Below are 24,183 nucleotides of genomic sequence, written 5' to 3'. Positions count from 1 at the left end.
CTGATTGAATGATGCTAATCAAAGGGATTGGGAGCTCTGGTAGCATAGTGCCTAAGGCACTTGACTGCTAACCAGAAGCCTAGCGGTTCAAACCCACCAGCCACTCCTCAGAAGGAAGGTTGGGCAATCTACTTCCATAGTGATACTGCCTCGGCAACCCAAGGAGGGGTCGCTATGAGTCGGGTCCGACTCGACAGCACATAAGAACAACAATCAAAGGGAGTAGAATCCTGTCTCTATACTGTTGCTGTGTCCGTATGTTCATTTCAAGGGAATGTTTCATACATAGTGAGGCTAAGATATCTAAAGGACAAAGATCCAAGGGTTCATTGAGCTTATAGAACAGGCTATGTTCCTGATTTGATAATGAGTATTCATATAATTATCAATATGTAGGATAGAATTTGGATTCAGGTTTGCCTTCATTATAACCTGGGAGTAAGGTTGTGGAAGGAAACAGTACTTCCATCATCTTGGTGGCCACCATTATCAAACCAAAATAAATAATTAAAATAAATGTAGCTCTTGTTGGTTAGAAAGGGTGCTGTGTACACTTTAATGTAATAAATCACCTCAAAGTCTTTTAGAAAGAAGTAGATATGATTTTTAAAAAATACTGTTCTCTGAATTTATCTATTTCCAAAAATAATCTTTACTTTCTGCAAAATAGTAGTTCCAAAAATAGTTTACACATGTCACAACAAAAGATAAACATATACTTTAAGATGCAAAGAAAACTCTTTACTAATAAATAACAGTTATGATAAATGAACACCTTGGCTGCAATTTTAAATGCACAAAGAGATCAAAGGGCAATGTCACTTTATGAGAAAGCTCAAAATACAATGAAGTGAGTCATAATTAAATTTTACAACTGCATTTTAAGAAGAGATATAACAAATTGCATTTGATTCCTCACTTTGCTGCCAAATTGAATCTGTGGTTTAAAAATTTGAATACATCATATTTTAAACAATGGATTATTTCACTTTGTTTCTATCCAAACTCAAAAGGATGCAGAGATATTCAGCAGTGATACAATCAGATAAATTATACTTCAACAAGCAATTCAGAGAAAAATCCCTGTATGACCCTTCAAAACTATTCTGGACATCACCATCAAATAACCAGTTTTCATACAAGCTATCCATGACAACTCTTAGGGACAATATCAAATAAATGATTCATAAAGAAGTTCTCAAATATTTCTATTTTTTCAAGTAGGAAATACTACAGCTTAAATCAAAACTTATTAGTAACTTAACTACAAAATGCCCACAGCCATGGGGAAAAAAATAAATAAATAAAATACTTTCATCGAATCAATTCTGACTCATGGTGATCCTATAGGACAGAGTAGAACTGCCCCCACAGGGTTTCCAAAGCTGCAAATCTTTACAGAAACAGACTGCCTCATCTTTCTCCCAAGGAAAAGAGCAATTGGTGGGTTTAAACCGCCAACCTTTCAATTAGCAGCTGAGTGCTTAACCAAGGCTTGAGAGGTCCTATAAAAACCCATTGTCATCAAATTGATTCTGACTCATAAGGACACCATAGGACAGAGTAGAATTGTCTAATAGGGTTTCCAAGGCTGTAAATCTTTACAGAAGCAAATTGCCTCATATTTCTCCTTCACAGATCCTAGAGGGTTGGAACCACCGACCTTTTGTTTAGCAGCCGTTTGCTTTAACCAGTCCACCACCAGAGCTCCTCATGGGGTCCTATACACAGCGAAGTCAAATACTGTAGCCAGTGATCATTATTATGCATGTTTTAAAATGCTCTCCTGGAGCATCCTAAGTTTATACAGATAATACTTTATACATTATCTGTATTTCTGTTCTATTTTTTTGTTGTTGTTATTTTTGTTTTTGAAAGTACAGTAAGACAGGTGTAGTATTTTACATACCAAAATTTCATATATAAAATAAAGGGGAATTGATCTAATTCAATTTAATGCATATGTCATAATGAATATATGATTTCTTCCAACCCCAGAAACTTGATATTGCTGAGAGTGACTAAGAGTAGAAGCCCACCATTTTATATTTTTTTCCTTCTTGGTCATTTTATAGTGAATTGTGTTAGGTTTTTTAGTTCAACTACTCAGAGCTAGTAAGTCAAAATTAATATGGCAGGAGAGAAAAGAGTACCAATTTCTCATTTTTAAAAATCATCACCACCATCCACCACCCACCCATATCCACAATTATCAATAGCTGTAGCAGCAAAAAATAGTACAGTCGATCTGGAACAGAACCATAATGGTTCAAAACTCATCTAAAATTGATCCTACAATTAGTTACCTAAGGAGAATAAAATCAAGTTAATTGTTTTAAAAAAAGATAAAAAAGAAGCAAATACCAGCCATTCCTCATAATCAGAAATGAAAAGTAAAACTACACTTGTCTTATCCTATCTTTGAGGTATATTCACAACACTTGTGCATATCAAAATGACATTCTTTAAAAAGGACACTGAACTCTGGAAAGACCAAAATAAGCAGGCAAGATGTAATTTCGTGACACTTCTTTAGCTTCTGAAAATAGTTAAAGTTTTGACCTTCACTGTCCAATATGGTAGTCACTAGGTGCATGTACCTATCATACTTGAAATGTGATTAGTTCAATTTGAGATGCATTGCAACTGTAAAATATATACCAGATTTCAAAGACTTGATTTTAAAAACATTTGAAAATATAATATTAATAATTTTCATATCAATTATATGCTGAAATGGTAATATTTTGGGTATAGTGAATTACTAAAATTAATTTTGCTTTTTTTTAATGCAGCTACTGGAAAATTTTAAATTACTTATGGGTCTTGCATTTGTGGTTTGTGTTATATTTCTATTAGACAGGGCTCATTTATACCACTGTAATGTGTAGTAAAAAGCTTTGTGGAAGATTTTATATTCTATAATTGGTTCAGAATTTGTAAAAAGTTTGTCACACAGCATGAAATAGTTTATAAAGCATATTACCCACAGTTTTGCATAGTTTAATGAGAATTATTTAAGAGTGTTTGAAAAATGAAAAAAAAAAAAAACTTGACAGGAAGGTTTTGTAGAAAAAAAACTATGGGCTAAAGCTGACTCTAGACTTGATGTATTTTGGTTCATAGAGAAGTCTCCTTTTCTGGATGGAGATTTAAAGTTAAAGATTTATAAACAGACAATTGTCATAAAATAAGCATTTCTAAGAGATGTGAAGTTCAGCCCAAGTGAACAATCAAAAGGGAAGAGGTGACAGAACAATCTAAAAATTCCTTATGACCTGTAGTCCTGTATTCTCTCCCTCCTAGTTCCTTCCTTCTCACTTTCTCCCTTTTCCTTTCCCTTCCCAGTTCTTGCCTATTTTATCCTCATTCCTTCCTCCACTGTTCATTTTGTACTTTTCTATTTCTCCTTCCTCAATTCCAACTGGCTCTTCTCTCACCTATGATGTTTTCTCCTATCTGTCTCTGTTTTCCATTTTCTTATGTATTTCTTATATATATAAAATGTTTATAATGTGGTCTTGAAACATGTTTTAATAGACTTTATGTTCTCTCATCTTCTTTCTTTAAAAAGAAAATAAATAAGAAAACCTAAATATTGAAATACATTGAAGTTCTTTTTATTTCTACCAAAAGAACATAAAATTCATGGCCATTGAGTCAATTCTGACTCATAATGATCCCCATTAAGTTTCTAAGGCTGTAAATTTTACAGAAGCAGGCCACCCCATCTTTCTTCCACAGAGTGACTGGTGGGTTCAAACCACTGACCATTTGGTTAGCAGTCAAATGCCTTAGCCACTACACTACCAGAGCTCCTTTTTTTTTTTTAAAATTGCTACAGGGCCCTTTATTAGGTTTATTTTTGTTTTATCTTTAAAAGATTACTGGTTTTCCTCCAGCAATGTCCTTCAAAAAGAAACCTTCATTAGAATCATCTAAGTGGTTTTCAAGGCCCTACCTAAACCACGAATCAGTTACTTTGGGTGAGAATCAACAATACCAGGAATGTAGATTAGCAAAATAATCAGACCATCCTGGAGGTTGATACATATTGTATGAATATCTAATACAGTAAAGGAACCAATTGAAAAGTACATTTTATTTTTTAAAAATAAAATATTATTTTAAAAAGTTTAATTATTGGCTTTAGTATTTGGGAAAAAAATAGTAAAATAGAAAAGGGGGGCGCTGAAACTGTATGATTGAATGACAAATAAGTTATCAAAAGAGTGACTGTTTAACAAAATTCCTAAAAGGCCAAGGTAGGTTAATTCAGGATTGCTTTAGTGGGTTTCTTGGGATGTATTTCAGAGTAGTTTAATAAAGAGAGTTGACAGTCCTTTCTGGAAAAGACAAGATCATTCAACTCAAGTCAATTCATATAAACAGGGTCTATACTTTTACATTCCACTAAAAGTGACTATGTAGTAAAGCTGCCATATTGGTTAAGTATCAAAATATTTTTGGTAAGGGAAAATTTTTCAAAGGCATAAAACTTAGCTTTTACATAATACACTCTTCCAGTGTTGCTTATAGACATTTTTGGGGTGGGTTTTCAAGAGCAATGCTACTCCTGTAAGCAATTTTCATTTGCCTTTTAAGAATCAATATGTTAATAAATTAGGACAAAGCACAGGCAATCCTATTACAATTAGGGTAATGAGTCAAAACTTGTGCTTTTGATGCCCCAAGGCTTTGAATTCATAGAACTTTCATACCATGTTTAACAAAGATATCTTTTCACTATTGAAAACAGTTGCTCAACTTCTAGGAAATTAAACAAAGGACTCTATTTCTGGACTGGAATAGACAATACTTTTACTCAGAAACCAATAAAATTATTTTGTTTTTGAAACAAATTTTATCAGTTCTCCATTTTATCTAGAATAAATGTTTAGATATCAACAACCACCTTTATGTCAAAACAAAACCATACAGAGAATTAAAATAATTACCAATCATACCTTATTATGTGTCTGAGTCTGTCCAACCAGTATGAGGATGTTGGATGAGATGATAGACAGGCAGAAGTTTATCAGAATTATAGACCTCTCAGAGCGTATGTACCTAGCCAGAGAAAGAGTATGGAAGTTTAAAATTCAACAGAAAGATGCAGAATGCTACATTGTGAAAACAGGTGAAACTAATCTAAGAAAAAGAAAACAATACTAAAACCTAGCCTTTATCGGAGAAAAATAGCTTTTTACATAAATATTGGTTAGAGACTCAGTTGCCCAGTGGCATGTGAAAGCATGCTTCAGAACTACTTTTTCCTTAGACATTTGCATGGACAACACAACATATCTGACAGAGCTCAAGTTACACATCTGTTTTCAGTGTAAATTTTTTCTTGGAAACAAGACACATTTTGGAAATATGCTATTGAGTATAATGTCCCTTTGAATATACATATATATACATTCTGTGTATAATATGTTAAGTATTACCATATAAGGCAACCAACAGAAACTCTGAGAACCAAAAAAAAGCAAAACCCACACAGACTGAAAAGTATTACCAGTGATTACTAGAAGACGCCAGCCATCACATTCATTAAACCTTGAAATTTTTTATTTTATTGTACTCATCATTTCATGCACTCAAGCATGTTTAGGTAGTCAGAATGCTACTCTTTATATTTTTCTTTTCATGAGTAATCAGTCCCTTAAAACAGGCATTTACTTTAAAAACTAGTCTGATCCACAAATAATTTACCATTAGACTGGAAAACACATGGTACTTGCCATATTTTACTCTTATGAAGAAGTGTTTATATACAGTCTGTTATGTAATTTTTAAGTGCATCAAGAATATAAGCCATGGAGAAAACTGCTCAGAATCAAATGTTCTACCAGCTGTTTACCCTGAAAGGGTAACAGCTATTTTACTTTACTGTACCCTGTGGTAAATCTCTGAGTGACAGTAACAAAAAGACACACTTGTACTTGCTGTGTGTTTGAGCCTGCTCAATTTATATTTGAACACGGAATCACATTCCACAGCAGGCGTGAGAGCTCCAGTGCAGTGTTAGATGGAGGTGCCTATGATCTGGAGATACTCTTTGGAAGGTAAAAAACCTATCAAGGTTTTTCTCTGTCTTTGAGGAATATCTACATAGAGCCTCACATATCATTATATATTCAGATGAGAAAGCAAAACAAAAACAATGGCAAAACAAAATCCAACAACAGATTTTATAATATAAAAGGAATTTTCTTCTTCACAAAACAAACTCCAATAGGTCTAACTTAGGTTGAATCTCAGCACAAAACGGCCTCAAATATTGCTTAACCTTGTTCCTGCATTATTTGTTGTTGTTACATGCTGTCGAGTCGGACCCGACTCACAACGACCCCTCCTTGGGTTTCTGAGGCGATATCGCTACGGAAGTAGATTGCCTAACCTTCCTTCTGAGGAGTGGCTAGTGGGTTTGAACTGTCAGCCCTCTGGTTAGTAGTCAAGTGTCTTAGGCACTATGCTACCAGAGCTTCTTCCTGCATTACTGGTAGCTAAAAATATAATAAACCACACACTAGAACACTTAACATATTATCAAATATTAAACTATTCCTTTTTTGTGGGTGGGGATAAAACAAAAAGTTAAGAGCTGTACAAAGTTAATTCTCCATATTGTGCTGATGATTTTATGACATCACAAGCACACAAATGACATTATTAAAAGGGTTTCAGTGATGTCATTTGCTCTATAAATAGAAAATCGTGGTAATAAGAGAACCAGAACTGACCATCCTGTGGAGTCTTTAGCTATCTTCATCTTCATCAATACTAAGCAACACTATTGCTTAAAAAATTTGTTTAAAATATCCCAAATTTTAAGACATTTTATGTCGTGTATGATGCTTGAAACAAAATTTCTGAAGACATAATTTCAATACATTTATTAAAAAGCCATGGTCAATTGCTCACTGATGTAACCATATAATTCTACAGAACATAATTGTAGATAGAGAGAACACAACTCCATGTATTGTTTCTGACAAGCTACATGGAGCATCATCCAATTTCAAAAGAATATTTATATATAAAATAATTCTGATACTTGTACATTTTACAAATCATTAAAAAAATAAAAAAAAAATTAAACTGTAACTAGGAGAAAAAGGGTGACTGTGCTCTAACACACTTATTATCATAAAGTTACAAGATAAATTGGTGCTTATAAAATGCACTAAATTCTTTACGCTACAAGATCCATGTAATAGTTCATGAGTCTTGACACTTACATCAAAATATTAATATTACTTCAGTTCTTCTATTTTATTAGAAATGCACATCTGAACAAAATGTGAAGAGTAGACAATGATTGTTAAGTTTAAAGAACTCAGATTTGTGTTGTTTCTTGATATTCTCCTCTAGACTCAATTTCATGTCAACTTTTGGTAGATCTTTGAGAGTTATTGGTAATTTCTAGAAAACAACTGTTGTAGATGATTTCCCAAGATAAATAAAATTTTATTATAGAATAAGTAATCCTGTATTTCTTTGATAAATTTTAAACATGAGTTAGTTACAATGTCAGTGTGTGTTATATGGTTAGCCATATGTGTTCAAGGGTAAGAAGAAGATGGAATTAATGGTGCTGGATCTCTAAGTGTTAAATGGAATTTAATTTGTTCTAAATACTTTGGAGCCTATAAATTATAATACTATTGTGATTACCTAATATCTTGACCCACAGACTCTGCTTTGTTTTTCAGAAAGAATTGTTCGGACAATCGTGACAGAAAAAGTTTTCTTCCCAGCCTTTGTTCATCTTGTTCTCACATTACCAGGACAATGTCTACTTGACTGTGCCCTAAACCTATGATTCTATTGCCTTCAATGCCATCCCTAGATTAATGAAGCACTTTTTCTAGGACAGGCCACATTTGATCAGATTGTCTCAATTTGTCAGTGTTATACTACCAGGTAACTCTTTCACAAGAAAGGAGAACCTCTAGCATATGCCAAGAAGTATACATATTTTGCTTTGGTATGGAGCATGAAAATTATTAACATCTTTGATAATTTAAAAATCCTTTGACAATTTTTATCCTCAAAGAGTAAAAATATAATGAAACATAATGATTTTGGGGAAAAAAAAACAGATATTAAATCAAATGGCCTTTCCTTATTAAATTATAATTAATTTCAATGGATTTGTTTTTAATCTTAATTTTTGACTTACCAGGATTGGCAGATCTCCGAAGCAGAAACAACATTTACTACTGTACTTTTAATATTCTAAATATCCAGCAAATGATAATTATCTATCTCCTAAAATAGTAACTATATCTTTTAAACATTTTCAATAATCTAATATCACTATGGAAGCAGATTGTCCAAACTTCCTTCTGAGGATTGGCTGGTGGGTGTGAACCACCAGCCTTCTGGCTAAGCAGTCAAATAAATGCCTTAGGCACTACATCATCAGAACTCCCAATGCATATAAAAATGTTTAACATTTAGAACTTTAAAAAAATCCATTAGGAAGTTGGGATGTATGTTTATGTAGTGGTTATCATTATGTGAATAGATATATTAAACTTCACAAATGTAATTATTAATAGAACACAACAAATCTTAGAGAATAAGTAATGTTTGTATAATATCAGATACAATTTCAAATGTTGTAATAAAATTATTTCAATCATTTTTCCTTGTTTATGTATTTTTCTAACTTCTTTTAATTAATTTGTCAAAATCTGATTTATTGGAGACACTCAACCAAGAGGTCTTATCTAGAGCAATGTGGTATTATGCTGGTGCTTTAATCTTACAGAAATTTTTACTCATTGCCAAACACATATTGAAAGTATGTGTTCAAAACTGAAGAATTTAGAGGTCTCATTTCTGTAATAGATAAATTAACTTAACTACATATATGAATTAAACTCAGGCTCAATAGCGATTGAGTTAAATGGAATCCACTCATAGGTCTGTTAATGGGATATAATAACACCATGCTTGGGGGTAGGCAACTTGTTGAAAGTTAGCATCATTTGAGAAAAAAAAGTGTGTGTGTGCTTTGTTTATTTTTTCACCACAGCAAATATGGATAGAAAAATTATGTAAACACAGTTCATTTATTACTGTTCAATCTCAACAATTATAACTGTTGTAAAAATACTGATTTCAGTAAATTAAGAAGACAGGATACATATAATCGTCATTGTATTTCCTAATTTAACTCCGAACAATGGAGCATTCTATTTCAAGTGTATAAATTGATTTCATACCTCCATAATGCTGCATAGACAACTGCTAGGGTTATCAAAGCCAAACAAGAAAGGCCACTGCCTACTATTAGGGTGACTGAAGGTGTACCAGAGGATTCCATGATCTGTAATTGAACCAAAAGAAAAAGGAACATTTTTTTTTTTTTTTAAAGTGATCACTTGTAAACTTAGCAAAACTAACTTGTCATTCAACAATAACCAATACAGTTGTTGGAGTTACCAGATTATTACCCATGGAACCACTCTGTTCCCATATTCTCAACCACTATGATGACTAATTCTAGCTCTTCCCTCTGCCACTGTGAAGTAATAAATGCCATGGAGTTGTAAATGCTTGATTATTATATATTATCTACTTACTGTTTTCTAAATAAAGAACAGAAACTATAATACGGTCAACATTCACATGTTCGCTTATTCTCTAGCTGAAATTTGAAGCAACATTCATTTTTCAAGTAACTACAGTCCAGTCATTTTATGATATTTTTTTTAAATAAAATTTATCTCAGTCCTTCCATTTGCAGATCATTATGTTACCCAAATCTGGTACATGGATACTGTAAATTTTTCAAACTTTTTGACTTTTGCCAACTTTGTTCTAAGTAAACTATTCTTTCATTTAATTTCACTTGCTTGGCCTATAAGGATATGGAAGAATATAAAATTTCAAATGCAAGACCCTAGAATATTCATGATTTTCCCATGAACAAAATATTAGAAATAATTTTTTAGAATACCAGTATCAGTCTCCAAATACATGACCTTGAAAAATAAGCCTTATATATTCTAAAACATATAAAAAGATTATAAGTACTCACTGATCTGAGAGGTTTCTTTTCTCAGATATTAACATGCTATGTTAACTCATGAAATCTGTTAGTTTTCATATTTTTAATTTTGCAAGTTTGCAGAAATACATTATGAGATCAAGTTTGCTCCAAAATATTAAATGTGCACACATAAAATTATACCAGGTTATTTTTTATCATCAGAATAAGTGAAAACAATGATGCATATTTAGGCCAAATTTAGGCAGAAAGTCATATTTATCTGAATAATTAGTGTTCAATATTTTAATTTTTGAAATAATTTCTCAAAATACATTTGATGAGTAAATTATTTTTTAGACAGTTCTATATAGCTTTTTCTTTCTAAAACTATTTTAACAAACCTACACACTGTTAAGAAATGATTTTACAGTTTCTGACAGACCATGCTTCCATGAAACTTTATTTGATATAAAAATATATAGATTGATATATCCAAGGACACCCCCCGAAAACCTGTGCTGAAAATATCCAATGCAGATATCCAGCGTGTTTGGCTATAGTGTCTGGGGTCTTCATTCTACTAACAACAGCATTTTCACAAATTCTCCAGAACAGCTTTCCAGTTTTAAAATAAAGGTTAAGTTGGCAATTATTTTTATTTGAAAGTTTGCAGTAAATTATGATTGGAGTACATCCTCAAAACTATACTGCAGAAATTTCAAGTTAGAAGACATAAAATTGAGTAGAATTTAGTTATATCACACCAACTAGAATTGATTTCACCAAGCTACTGTAGGTAGCCAAGGAGAAGAGGAACCCAATTTAGGCACCCTGCAACATTTTCCATTTCCCCTTTTAAAATGCAGTTCCCTAGAGAAACACTCGCCACAATGTCCCTGCCTTTGCATTAAACCCATGTTTTCCCTTTGTTACTTACTATTTCTCTAGGTTGCTGAGCCAAAATGGCGAAGGTAGAGAGACGATCACATAAGCATTTCGTATGGGATGCATCGGTAAGCACAGTTTTACATCCCTGGGTGGACCACGTTCCCAAAGACTCGTTCCTGCAAAGGGGGGAAGATCGGGATAAATACGCCTGATGGCCAAATCCTTAAAGGAGAAAATGCGGTTTAATTGAGAGAATCATCTACTGTAATTCCCGTACAGGAAAAAAATCTACTTCTTGTTGAACAAGGACGTAATTTAGATGCGTCTCCAGTAATGCAAAAGAAGAGTGGGAAAAAGCAAGCAGGCGGCGGTGCGGCGTGCAGAGAGCTGTCCAGCGCCGGCGGTGCTGAAACCGGGACTAGGTCTGTCCAGCCCTCTGCGAGGAACGGCGGCGGCGGCGGCTGCACAGCAGCCGCCAGAGCGCTGGCAGCCACTTCCTATATTCATGGGATTGTTTCAAACACTCAGGGTGTAAAGAGGCTTTTCAGATTTTCATACCAGCTCTGATATCTGTTCCGTATTTTATAGGACTGTGAATGCTGGCTTTTAAAATGCGGATTTCTCTGAAAAGTCTGCCTAAAAGGTTACACTGCTTGGGCTGGGTGATAGGATCTTCGCTGCTGGTTAGGGATTTTTCCTCCCCTTAGAATTAGCTGCTGTGAAAATTTCACCCTGGAAACGGGAAGCAGCAGCAGCGGCATCAGCTGGTTCTGACTCTCATTGCCTTTGCCTGGTATCCAGGGGAGGGGTGGGTTTCAGAGACAAGCTTCCCACTCCACACTTCACTCAGCCCAACTGAAGCCCCTGACATTTCTTCCCCTCACCCCTCTCTTTGCCCCGGGGCAGAAGCATTAAAGCTAAGGCCAAGTTGGCCAGAACACTTGGAGGAATAACCCCACCCCAAAGTCCAGTAGGCGGAGGGAAAAGAGGCCCTGTTGCAAATTTCTACTTAGTTTAACCATTCAAAATGCTAAAACATATGGTTTATTTCCCAATCCAGCAGAACAATAAAAATGGTATCAACCTACGTTTCTTTAGTAGGGGGTGGGGGTGGGGAGGAAGCCTTCCACCCTCAGCTGAACTACTCTACAGGAAAAGAAAGCAAACAAAGAAAAAAGAAGCTATATTGCTCAACCAATCAACTTAATTATCATTATATGTGTTATAAACTTAGTGCACCTATTGTCACCCACCCTCCCCCAGGCTCAGAAACTCTCCAGCTAGCAAATACCTATGTGTGTGTTTAAATTTCTAACCAATTTACTGTCTTAAAAGTGACTTCAAAACTTGAAGAAGAGAGAAGCAAATGATATGATGTAATTTTGATATGGTACTTTTGCTTTCACCTCCTCCATCTCTGAATGCCTAAAGGAATTGGGTTAAATATGCATGCAATCTATTTCTGAGAGGTTTCAAAAAGAGAGGCTTTTCTGTGAGACTTGGATTTCCAAGTTGAGTTCAGTATATAATTCACACTACTCTTTTGGGTTTCTAGAAGCAATATCTTTTTAATATTCATGATTCAATACCTTTAATATTTTTGACTCAATATACTCTTAATTATAACTTATTCTAAGGAGCAATACAATGTATTTAGGGAAAGCTACATGAAAATTACTCTGACGTTCACCCAAATACTTCTAAATATTAGTCATTTAGAAAGTTGATAGGTCTCTTTTGTTTCCCATGCTGTCATGTAGCCATGCCAACCTGTCCAAAATACAAATTAGTTATACCTTCAACTACAGCACTAATAAATTCTAGTTCTACCTAACTATAGTAGCACATCAATTTATTTCATTAGTTGTCTGACTCTTATCTCCTGATAAACAGTTAGGGCCAAATGAAAAACATTTATTTCAGCTGATTAAAGTTTAAAGAAGAAAGATACACTTAAGAGAATCTGACATGTTTTAAAGCATAACATCTCCATTATTCATCCTGATGGCAGCTCTACTTTAATGCAATATTTGTGCTTTCAAAATGGAGTCTAGTACTTACACTTTTAACATTATGCAGCTATTACCGATAAACCAATTCAATGGCTTAACAAGGAAGAAAAAAAAAAAACAACTTTAAATAAGACGTCATATGAGACAAAGTTGTATGTTTATATCCATGTAATGAGAGTTAATTTACTGGAGACAATATTTTATCACTAAACTTTGACTAAGTGTCAGGTATAAAGTCTGTGTTCAATACAGTAATGTTGCTAGACTCTGAACATCATGTAAATTTGATATGACATCCTTAGAGAAGTAGGTCAATTTACCTTACTTTGTACAGTGAATGCATTGCTGACCTTGCCCAGCCCCAGGCAAAACTGTGAATTGACACTGTTCTTTAACTCCACCCTTCCATTCATCTTTTAGTCCTACCCTCTCCTGAAACAAGAAATGCCTCTTATCTTCCCAGTGAGCCCCTTTTCATGTGTATCTTCCTAAGGATACATCTCCTCTGTCCTTCCCTTTCTTTAGACTTTATCTGATTAAGCTAATGTATAATATTATATGAGTAATTGATAGCTAGATGTGTTCTTCTCAGTTTAAAAGGAGATGTATAACACAAAATAATGTATCTGATAGGAGAATACTGTGAGACTGTGTAGCAGGTGTGCAGGACAGAAGATTCTGGGGGTAATAGGGGGCAATAATACCAACTACTGCATTTAGCCATTTCCAAGACCTGAGAAATAAGAAATGTGATTCATTCTAATGCTAACTTTTCTATTGTTTCATGAAGCCTCTTGATGTTTTCAAATCATATAAAACTCTCACAAATAAGGTTTTTTTTTTTTATTCACAAGCATACATATTACTACTATTAAAACTCTTATATTATGTATTGTCTTTATTTCCCAACTTTTCATACTTATTTCTACTGTACAATATTCTTTGAAAGCATGGTACACGTATCTGATTGATTTCAGGGACATCTTGTAAAGTACACTGATATGTGGTAGAGCTAATGTGAGGCAAAACAGCTTCCCAGTCTGCAAAGAATGAGGTTTCTAAACATGTGGGCTATTCCAGTAGTCACATTATTCTTCCAATGTCATAACTAGTATCCTATAGTAAATAATACATGTGAATTATACTTAGTTATTAAGTCTAGGTTGTTATCAGAAGGGTAAACACATACAGTAAAGTATGTATGGATATTATAGATATTATAAGAATAATGACTGATGATATCAGAAACAAACAGAATGATGGTACAGGCATACATATTATACTGGAGATCACATATTTCTCTTTCATACGGTCTTTTCTGGACATTAAGTCATTTTAAAAATACTTTTCAAAAATAACTAGGCCTACAGAAATTCTATACAACCAGCACATTCTTTGTTGGCTACACCTACATGCACCCATGTTAGCTGTTAGCTGTCATCTCTACCTCTTTTCCTTCTCTCTATTATTAGGCTAGCTAAAAGAAGGAAAGAGTCTGCCTGTCCCAAGTATTCAAAACTATACACCTCCAAACACAGAATTCTGTAAAATGTAAGACATTTTGTAAAATGTCTATTAATGTAAAAATCTATTAATTCCCAGATTAGTATTAATTTAAGCCTTTCCCCAATTTCCTAGGAGGCTACAGTTTCTTTTTGGATCTGTGTATGTGGTTTAGTTCTGGACTTCAAGGTAGCTTTGAATAATAAAGTCTATGACTATCTTCTCTAGCATTTAAAATTAAGGGAAAGTATCTGTTCACTCCAATGAAAAATTGCTTAGTAAACAGCTGTTAGCAAAAATTTATAGTGATGCATTTCAAAACTGTTTTTAAAATCACACTTTTATCTTTGAAATGTCAATACATACATAGATATCCCACTTGAATCAGTCTTTCTAAAATCTCTAGTCTGCTTCATAATAAATCAGTGTAAAAATTATTTATTATGAAAAATTATACATTTTAGGAAGTTTATTAACTTTTAGGAAATTGATGATCCATTTATTTAAGATCAAAGAAAGTATTACAGCAATTTTTAAAGAGTTTTATATATGATTTTTGAGCACACTGTCTTCACATTGTTTGTGTACTCAGAGAACTTGTTTCTCAATCATAATAACCAAAACCCATGTCTAAGCATTGTTGTTGTTGTTATTATTTGCCGTTGAGTCGGCCCCGGCTCATAGCGACCCCTCCTTGGGTTTCCGAGGCAGTATCACTATGGAAGTAGGATTGCCCAACCTTCCTTCCGACTCTATATTATTATTTAAAATTTATATGTCACACCCTAATGAATGACATACATTTGGCTCTTGGTGTAAATTATTCTCATAATTCAGAAACTTTAGAGTACAGGTGAGAAAATGTTCCCAGTTTTGAGTAGAAACAGACATTGGGGTAATTTGTAGTTTTCAGGAGCATTGCAAATACTGAGAAAACTCTTGTCTTTAGCAACTGTTACTATGTCAAAACACAGTAAATCTTAAAATTAGAGAGTTTTTCTAAAAGTAACTTTAGTGATCACCTAGACCACTGATTTCAACCTTTACTATATATTAGAATTACCAGGAGAGTTTTAAAAATTAAACCCTGGGGTGGGGCTTGGGCATTACTACATTTTATAATGCTCCCTGGGTGACTCTAGTGTGCAGTCAGCATTGATAATCACTGATCTATCTCATCCACTTAGTTTTATAGATGCAGAAAGTGAAGTGCAGTGAATTTAGTAAACGTATTCTAAACCACAGAGTTAGAAGTAAAACTAGAGAATGCAAGTCTTCTCATTTCCAGACCAGGGATTTTTTTTTTTTTTCAGTGTCAAATTTTAATGGTATTCTGTTTTAAAATAAAATGCAATGTATATTTCTTATGAAGTGATAAAAAGATTTCAGTGTTATGCCTATTTACCCTCATACACATTAGGGCACCAGTGTCATAGTTTTAATAAAGTGTGAGTTACTAATAGATAAAAAAAAAAAAAAAAAAAAGGCTGTCATACTCTATTTATGGTCTACATCCTGTTTTTATTTATTTATTTATTTATTTATTTACTTCATGATATATCATATAATGGGGAGCTCTGGTAGCATAGTACCTAAGGCATTTCACTGCTAACCAGAAGGCTGATGTTTCAAACCACCACCAGCCACTTCTCAGAAGGAAAGTTGGGCAATCTACTTCTATAGTGATACTGCCTCAGAAACCCAAGAAGGGGTCACTATGAGTCAGATCTGACTCAATGGCAAATAACAACAACATACCATATAACACATTAAAGAAAAACACTGAATTTTTTTTTAATCAGTTTTTCATGGTAAAAAATAAAATATCTCCCAGTTCCTTGGTGAAGTCATTCACTATTTGGGATAATGCAAATCATTAAATTTCAAATTCTAAAAACATGATGAGTAAATATTATAAGTTCTGTCCTCTTTCTAAAAGGTGGTATCTTCTGTATTTTGATTCAGTGGAAGGTCATGGTTCAAAGTCATTTTTATATTAATATCCTCATATTGTCTATATATGTAACTATGTAATAATATAGATGTTTTACCATTAAAAGAGTAGAACCAACACAAAACGTATATACTTCAGTCACATATACATCATTCCGGCAATTTAGAAGAGTGTACTTTCTCACTACCAGGAGAACATGTATTATCAACTATGCTACTGGACATAGATTTAAGAGTAGTCCCATTATAACATAACATCAGATTTCCAATTTGTTATCTAGATATTTGAGTGTTTTCAGAACCACTCTACACTTAGCACTTATACAAATTGCTCTGTGCCTATTAAAGCCTCCATCTTATACTAAAATGATAGTTGATAAATTCACCTTACTTTCCTCATTTATAAAATTAAGACTTTCCATGCCACATTAGAATATTAGGGCTTTTGAGGAGAATTGCACCTGGTTTGACTTTGAATACCTGATATACTGCTTACACATAGTAGGCACTTGAGAATAAATGTCTATTTCACTAGTTAAATAATTACTTACATTTCAAGTGATAATTTCAATACTGAGAAAAATGTATTACTGAGCAGAAATATTATCTGAAGTGTATCAATGGAACTTAATATGCTCATCTATTTGTTTTTTTATTTCCCAACATCATTTTATGGTGAACTCTGAAAGAATCAGCATCCTACAGTGACTATGTTCAATACAGGAACCAGGATGGAGTTTTCACTAACCAGTCAATAGTATTTAGTGAGTGTTTATCAAATGCCAGGAGCTCTGGTGGCATGCTGCCTAAGGCATTTGACTGCTTACCCGAAGGCTGGTGGGAACCACCAGCCACTCCTCAGAAGGAAGTTTGGGCAATCTATTTCCGCAGTGATACCACCTCGGAAATCCAAGGAGGGGTTGCTATGAGTTGGATCCAACTTGACAGCAGTGAGTTTGGTTTTTTGGTTTTATCAAATGCCAGGTGAGGTAAACATAACAAAAACATAGTTCCTTTCTTAGAGAAGCTGACAACAGGCTTAGGAAGACCAAACAATATACAATCCAAGAATATGTTTTCTGCCTTATTTGTTCTAAAATTATTCCAGACAACGCTGTCAGTTATGCCCTCTTATTCCAAACTACCATCATTTCTTGTCTGGAGTATAGAAATAGTCTCTTCAGTGGGTTCATTGCATCCATTCTTGCCATGAACACTTCTTCAACTTCAGTATCAACATAGTAGCCAGAGAGACCCTTTCTGACATATATGTGAGGTCATGCAATAGTTCAAAACTCTCTGCAATGGCTCTTTCAATCTCATTCATAGTAAAAGTCACAACCCATACAATGGCCACAGGTCTTATACTATCTGGTCTCTCACTGCCTGACTCCCTTCATCTTCTACCATGCTTGCCTGTGCCCAATCATTTCCAACTACACTGACCTTCTTATTATCTCACCCTGGAATTTTCTGCTGGTGATTCCCTTACCCCAGAATGAACTCCCCCCAGATAGCCACATTTTGTGTTCCCTTAGTTCACATAGGTCTCTGCTCACATGCCATTTTATGAGAGATGCTGTCATTTAATTTCCAATATAAGATAGCAACTCTCCATCTGCAGCAAAAATGGCTATAAATTCTATGTAAGTTTTCCCATTAGGAGATGGAGTCTATTTATACTTCCTTTGAATTTGGGAAAGCTAGTGACTTGATTTGACCAGAAGAATACAATGGAAATGACACTGTATGTCTTCCAAGCCTAGGCCTCCAGAGATCTTGCAAGTTCTACACTTATTACCCTGGAACAATAGTTGTGAAGGAGTCCAGGCCACCCTCACCAAGGATCAGAGACTACCACTAACCATCAGACATGTATGTGAGTGAGAAGATGCTGGACCATGCAGCCTCAGTTGAACTGTCAGATGACTACAATGTCAACATTGACTCCAGATGAGACTAATAGAAACAGCTAAATTCTACCTGCTAATTCAACTCAAATAGCTAAGCCACAGAATTTTGAACAAATAAAATGGTTGTTTTTTAAATTCACTAAGATTTGAAGTGCTTTGTTATTTAATAATTGATACTCCATTCACTGCTCACACGCCTTGTACCTTATCCTGATCTGTGGTTGCCTATAGCACTTCTCATATTTGATATTTTAAAGTTATTTATTGTCAACATCTCATCACTAGAATGTAAGCTTAATGAGGACATGGATATTGTTATGTCCATTTTGGTATTGTCAGATACTAAACAGTGCTTGGCATATAGTTGTTGTGGTTGTTGTTATTTGCCATCGAGTCGGCCCCGACTCATAGTGACCTCTCCTTGGGTTTCAGAGGCAGTATCACTACAGAAGTAGGAATGCCCAACCTTCCTTCCGAGGAGTGGCTGGTGGGTTTGAAACACCAGCCTTCTGGTTAGCAGTCAAGTGCCTTAAGCACTTTGTTACCAGAGCTCCTTGGCATATAGTAACTACTCAAAAAAAAAATCATTGAGTGAATACCTCGTATAGAATCAGACCTGACATAGTTGAGTTTTCCTGAATTATTCATTTATTCACTTATTTAACAACCATTTATTCAGCATCCCATATGAGGCAGACACTGGGCTGGGTTATTTTGTGGGCATATTACAGATCCACTTTGCCTTTCGGAGCTTGACAGTTTCAATGGAAATTATTTCATAGTTATAGTGTCACTGTCCTATAACAAAATACACATTAATATCAAGAATCCGTCACTCTGTGAGAAGCTCTGTTCATGCAGTGGTTAAAGCATTGGGCCCCTTAAGTATTGGTCTGCTAACCAAAAGGTTGCTGGTTTGAACCCAAGAGCCACTTAACAGTAGAAAGATGAGGCAGTCTGAATCCTTACAGATCTACAAACTTGGAAACCTTATGGGGCCATTACACCTTTCCTATATGGCTGCTATGTGTCAGAATCAACTTGATGGCAACAAGTTTTTGAGTCACTCTGTGGTCATGGTACATCATAACAAGAATGAGAGCACAAGTTTTGTTGCCAGTAACTTTTTAAAATTGGAAATATTGGGAGTAGAAAAGAGTATGGGAAGGAATAATATAAAGGAAGTCAATCTACTGTCATGTTAGAAATATGTATAAATAACTTTATATGATTTATATAAGTAAGGGTTAAAATATGCTAGCTGCCATCATTAATCAAGAGGCAAATAATAATGACATTAATGAAAATAACAGCTAACATTGTCTACTCAATGTTAGGTGTTATGGTAGGTACTTCAAGTACATTTTTTAAAAAACTTGTGAACTAAATTTAAAGGTGGACATTAATATTGTCATTTTCCTAGACACAACAACTTGGAGTTCCAGCCTTCATCTTGAATCATAAGGATCAGAAAGACCCTGGAGCTGGAAGTTGTCTAGATATTTCAATCTGGGTAATAGCCACACAACCTGGACAACTGACTGGAAAAGATCCATATTTGTACCCATTCCAAAGAAAAGGTGATCCCACAGAATGTGGAAATTATCAAACAATATCATTAATATGGCACACAAGTAAAATCTTACTGAAGATAATTCAAAAATGGTTACAGCAGTATATTGATAGAGAACTTCCAGAAATGCAAGCTGGATTCAGAAGAGGACATGGAATGAGTGATATCATTGCTGGTGTCAGAGGGATCTTGGCTCAAAGCAAAGGATACAAGAAAGATGTTTACTTTTGTTTTATTGACTATACAAAGTTATTCAATTGTGTGGATCATAACAAATTATGGATAACCCTAAGAAGAATGGGAATTCCAGAACACTTAATTGTGCTTATGAGGACATCAGGGTTATATCCTTCCACCATACTTATTCGATCTGTATGCTGAACAAAGAATCTGAGAAGCTGGATTATATGAAGAAGAAAGTGGCATCAGGATTGGAAGAAGAGTCATTAACAACCTGCATTATGCAGGTGACACAACTTTGCTTGCTGAAAGTGAGGATGACTTGAAACACTTACTGATGAAGACTGAAGACTACAGTCTGCAGCATTGCTTGCACTTCAATATAAAGAAAACAAAAATCCTCACAATTGGACCAATAAGCAGCATCAAGATAAATGGAGAAAAGATTGAAGTTGTCAAAGACTTCATATTACTTAGTTCCACAAACAACACCAATGGAAGTAACAGTCAAGATATCAGACATTGTATAGCATTGGGCATATCTGCTGCAAAGGATCTATTTCAAGTGCTGAAGAGCAAAGATGTTTCCTTGAAGAATAAGGGGCACTTGACATAAGCCACGATATTTTCAATAGCCTCATATGCATGTGAAACCTTGAAAATGAAAGGGGAAGACTGAAGAAGAGTCGATGCTTTTGTGTTGTGGTGTTGGTGAAGAATGCTAAAAGTACCATGGACTGCTAAAAGAACTAACAAATCTGTCCTGGAAGAAGTGCAGCCGGAATGCTCCTTAGAAGTGAGAACGGCCAGACTTCGTCTCACCTACTTTGGTCATGTTGGAAGAAGGGACCATTCCCTGGAGAAGGATATCATGCTTGGCAAAGTGGAAGGACAACAAGAAAGGGGAAGGCCCCCTATGAGATAGATTGACAGAGTGCCTGCAACGATGGACTCAAGAATAGCAAAAACCATGGGGCTGGGACAGGACTGGACAGTGCTTCCTCCTCTGTACATGAGGTCACTATAGGTCAGAAATGACTCAATGGCACCTGACAGCAACAATAAATAGCCATGCAAGCCATGAACTGCCTACTTCTGACCTTTTTATTTTATGTTTAAAATAAATAAATGGAGCCAAGAGATTATGACTTTCCCAAGGCCATCCAGATGGTAAAGGCCAGGAATTGAGCCCAAATCTGTATGACTCCAAAGCAGATTTCCCTTTCTCTGTTCTCTCAGTAAGGGGTAGACACAGTAAAAACCATGTAGCCAAAGTTAGGAATACACAGGGAGAGCACTCAGAAAGATGCTAGAGTATTTGGAATTAAAATTTCAAAGAAAATGTGGGAGGACTTCATGCAAACGTGCTTTAAGGTCAGAAGATCAAACATTTAAGAGAATAAAGGGATATTCTTGAGAGAATACAGCTTGATAAGGGTCATTGGACTGGCATAGATGAGACCATTAAACACCTTTGAGAGAACATCTTTAGTAGAGGTGTCAGATGGAAATGAGCTTGCTGAAAGTTAAAAAATGAATCTAGTGATATCAAATAATTTAAGAACAAAAGGGAAAAATTGCATGAGAGTTGGATAGCAAAGATAAATTAGTGTGTTTTCACTTGGAGGTGGTAATCAAACCCCTAATACCTTTTAATGCAGAACTAAAACATTCCACACAAGGAGAGATTATGATACGATGTAGTAATCATGAGATACAAATTCTACAATTTGATTTAGAGCAATGATGAGCATGTTAATATTAGAAAGAAGGAGAGAAAAAGAATATCTTCTACTGAAAGCAAGGGGGAAAGCATTATTCCTTTCAATAAAGTGGAATAAAATCAAGCATCATTTGTATGATTTTAAGCCTATATTCTTCATAAAGTTTCTAAAAATTCATAAACCAAAACCAAACTCACTGCCAGCAAGTCAATTCCAACTCAAAGCGATCCCCATTGGGTTTCTAGGGCAGTAAATCTTTATGGAAGTAGATTGACCCAACTTCCCTAGCTGATGGGTTTTTGAACCTACAACATTCTGGTTAGCAGTCAAATGCCTTAGGCACTGCACTACCAGAGCTTCTTTAAAATTCATGTAGACTATTACAAAAAGAAAGAAAGACCACTAACCAGAAGGCTGGTGGTTCAATCCTGCCAGCCACTCTTGGGAAGGAAGACTGGGCAATCTACTTCTGTAGTGATACTGCCTCGGGAACCCAAAGAGGGGTCATTATGAGTCAGATCTCACTCAACAGCAGTGAGTCTGTTTTTTTTTGGTTTTATGCCTTTACATTGGTTCAATATAAGAAAGTTACAATTTCAATGTATTCTTCTTGTCTTTTTCTATGTTGTTGTTGTTGTTATGTGCCGTCGAGTCAGACCTGACTCATAGCGACCCCTCCTTGGGTTTCCGAGGCAGTAATCACTACAGAAGTAGATTGCCCCATCTTTTTTCCGAGGAGTGGCTAGTGGGTTTGAACCACCAGCCTTCTGGTTAGCAGTCAAGTGCCTTAAGCCACTATGCTACCAGAGATTATGAAAAGTCATTTTATAGTACGTGAATATTTTCTCTTAAATGACAGTGTCATTATGGTGCACTGAACTGAATTAATGGTGGTTTTGTTCATTTTTATTACTTTCCACTATTCACCAAGGAGGTATAATCTGATGTAATCTTTGGTAAATTTATATAAATAGTTTACCCAGGTCTATGGTGATAATAAAGGAGCGCTAGTGGATAAAGTATTCGGCTGCTAACAAAAAGGTCAGGGATTTGAACCACCAGCCACTATCTGGGAGAAAGATGAGGCAGTCTGCTTCTGTAAGGATTTACAGCCTTGGAAACCCTATGGGGCAGTTCTACCCTGTCCTACCAGGTCACTATGAGTCACAATCAACTCAATGACAGTGGGTTTTGCTTTTTATGGTGATAAGGCAGACTTTGCAAATTGCTTTTTGAGTTAAAGGATCTTCTTTAAGCTTTTATCATTATTTAGCAGAAGACCTAGCAAAAGACAATTGATAAAAAGAACATATAATCATAGGCCTGAAAGTGAAGGTCAAGTGTTTCTCTTGAAAATGTATACTATATTGCTTGGGAAGAGATTATGAAAGAGCTGTGGATTCTTTCATATTTTCCATCTGTGGTAGTTAAGTTGTGTCAACTTGGCTAGGCCTGGTTTTGAGTGGCTGGGCAGCTGGATGGAGTTATTTCCTGTGATGAGACTGGTAATCAACTTCACAGTGGAATCTACTAGAGCAAAAGAAGACCAGGCAATCTACTTCCATAGAGATACTGCCTTGGAAACCCAAGGAGGGGTCGCTGTGGGTCAGGAGCGACTTGATGGCAGTGAGTTTGGTTTTTTTGGTTTTGAGAAAGGTTTCAAGCTTTTGGGACACCGGAATCCTTCATTTGGCAAGTCTTCATCTCAATGTCCTGCCATATTGTCTGACAATCTTGGGACTGTTAATGGACTTGAATTAGTGGCCTGCCATGTTGCTTGATAATCTTAGGACTGTGCCATTTACTTGTCAACCTTGGATTTGTCAGCTTCTGTAGCCAGCAGCTGTCTGAGTTAAGAGATGCCTCCAGCTCCAGTGGGTGGGAGCAAGAGGCAGAGCTAAAGCCCAAGGTCCAGGACTTTTCACCCTACATCTGGTACTTTGAACTCAGACTTTCAGCATCCTAAACTGTAAGAGAATAAACTCCTGTTTGATAAAGCCCTCTATTTGTAGCTTTTTATGTTAGAGCAGCATTAGAGTTAACCAAAACACCCTCTAAGTCAAATCACTATACTGCTAAACACTACAAAAAATATTTCATAGAACATTTCAATTAGGCTATAAAAGGTGCATCTATGATACACAGCAATCTTCTATAGGCTAGAAAACTGGCACAAAACTTTGTGCTGAGTAAGCATCTTAGGCAGCTATTTGTATTGAACAATTTTTATCCCCATTCCATTTGAGATTATAATTGTGGCGAGGCTTGGCTATAAAGTGATTTAATCATCTTTTTGGCACTGGGTCACAGGTTAGCTGTTTCCTAAGTTAATAATTTGAATACACACCTTCAATGTTACTCTAAACTGGGAGAATAATTCTCAACAGTACACTACACAGAGGCACCTACAAAAAGTTGAAACTTA

General features: G+C 35.2%; 1 protein-coding gene across 1 annotated transcript in view; it reads right to left on the bottom strand.

Annotated features, from left to right (window-relative positions):
• ADGRB3 (adhesion G protein-coupled receptor B3) overlaps window positions 1-24,183 on the bottom strand; it is a 1,013,812-nt gene that overhangs the window by 177,279 nt on the left and 812,350 nt on the right. Inside the window, exons 16-18 of the mRNA XM_007945182.1 lie at window positions 10,950-11,076; window positions 9,243-9,346; window positions 4,968-5,070 (exon numbers count right to left, since the gene is read on the bottom strand). Coding sequence (XP_007943373.1) covers window positions 4,968-5,070; window positions 9,243-9,346; window positions 10,950-11,076 — 334 coding nt within the window. The remainder of the gene's footprint in view (window positions 1-4,967; window positions 5,071-9,242; window positions 9,347-10,949; window positions 11,077-24,183) is intronic.

This window comes from Orycteropus afer, unplaced genomic scaffold, assembly GCF_000298275.1.
Source record: "Orycteropus afer afer isolate SDZICR_OR568_19922 unplaced genomic scaffold, OryAfe1.0 scaffold00133, whole genome shotgun sequence".
In the NCBI taxonomy this organism is placed as follows: Eukaryota; Metazoa; Chordata; class Mammalia; order Tubulidentata; family Orycteropodidae; genus Orycteropus; species Orycteropus afer.
Note: the sequence above shows the minus strand (reverse complement) of the source record. Positions and strands in the feature narration are given on the sequence as shown.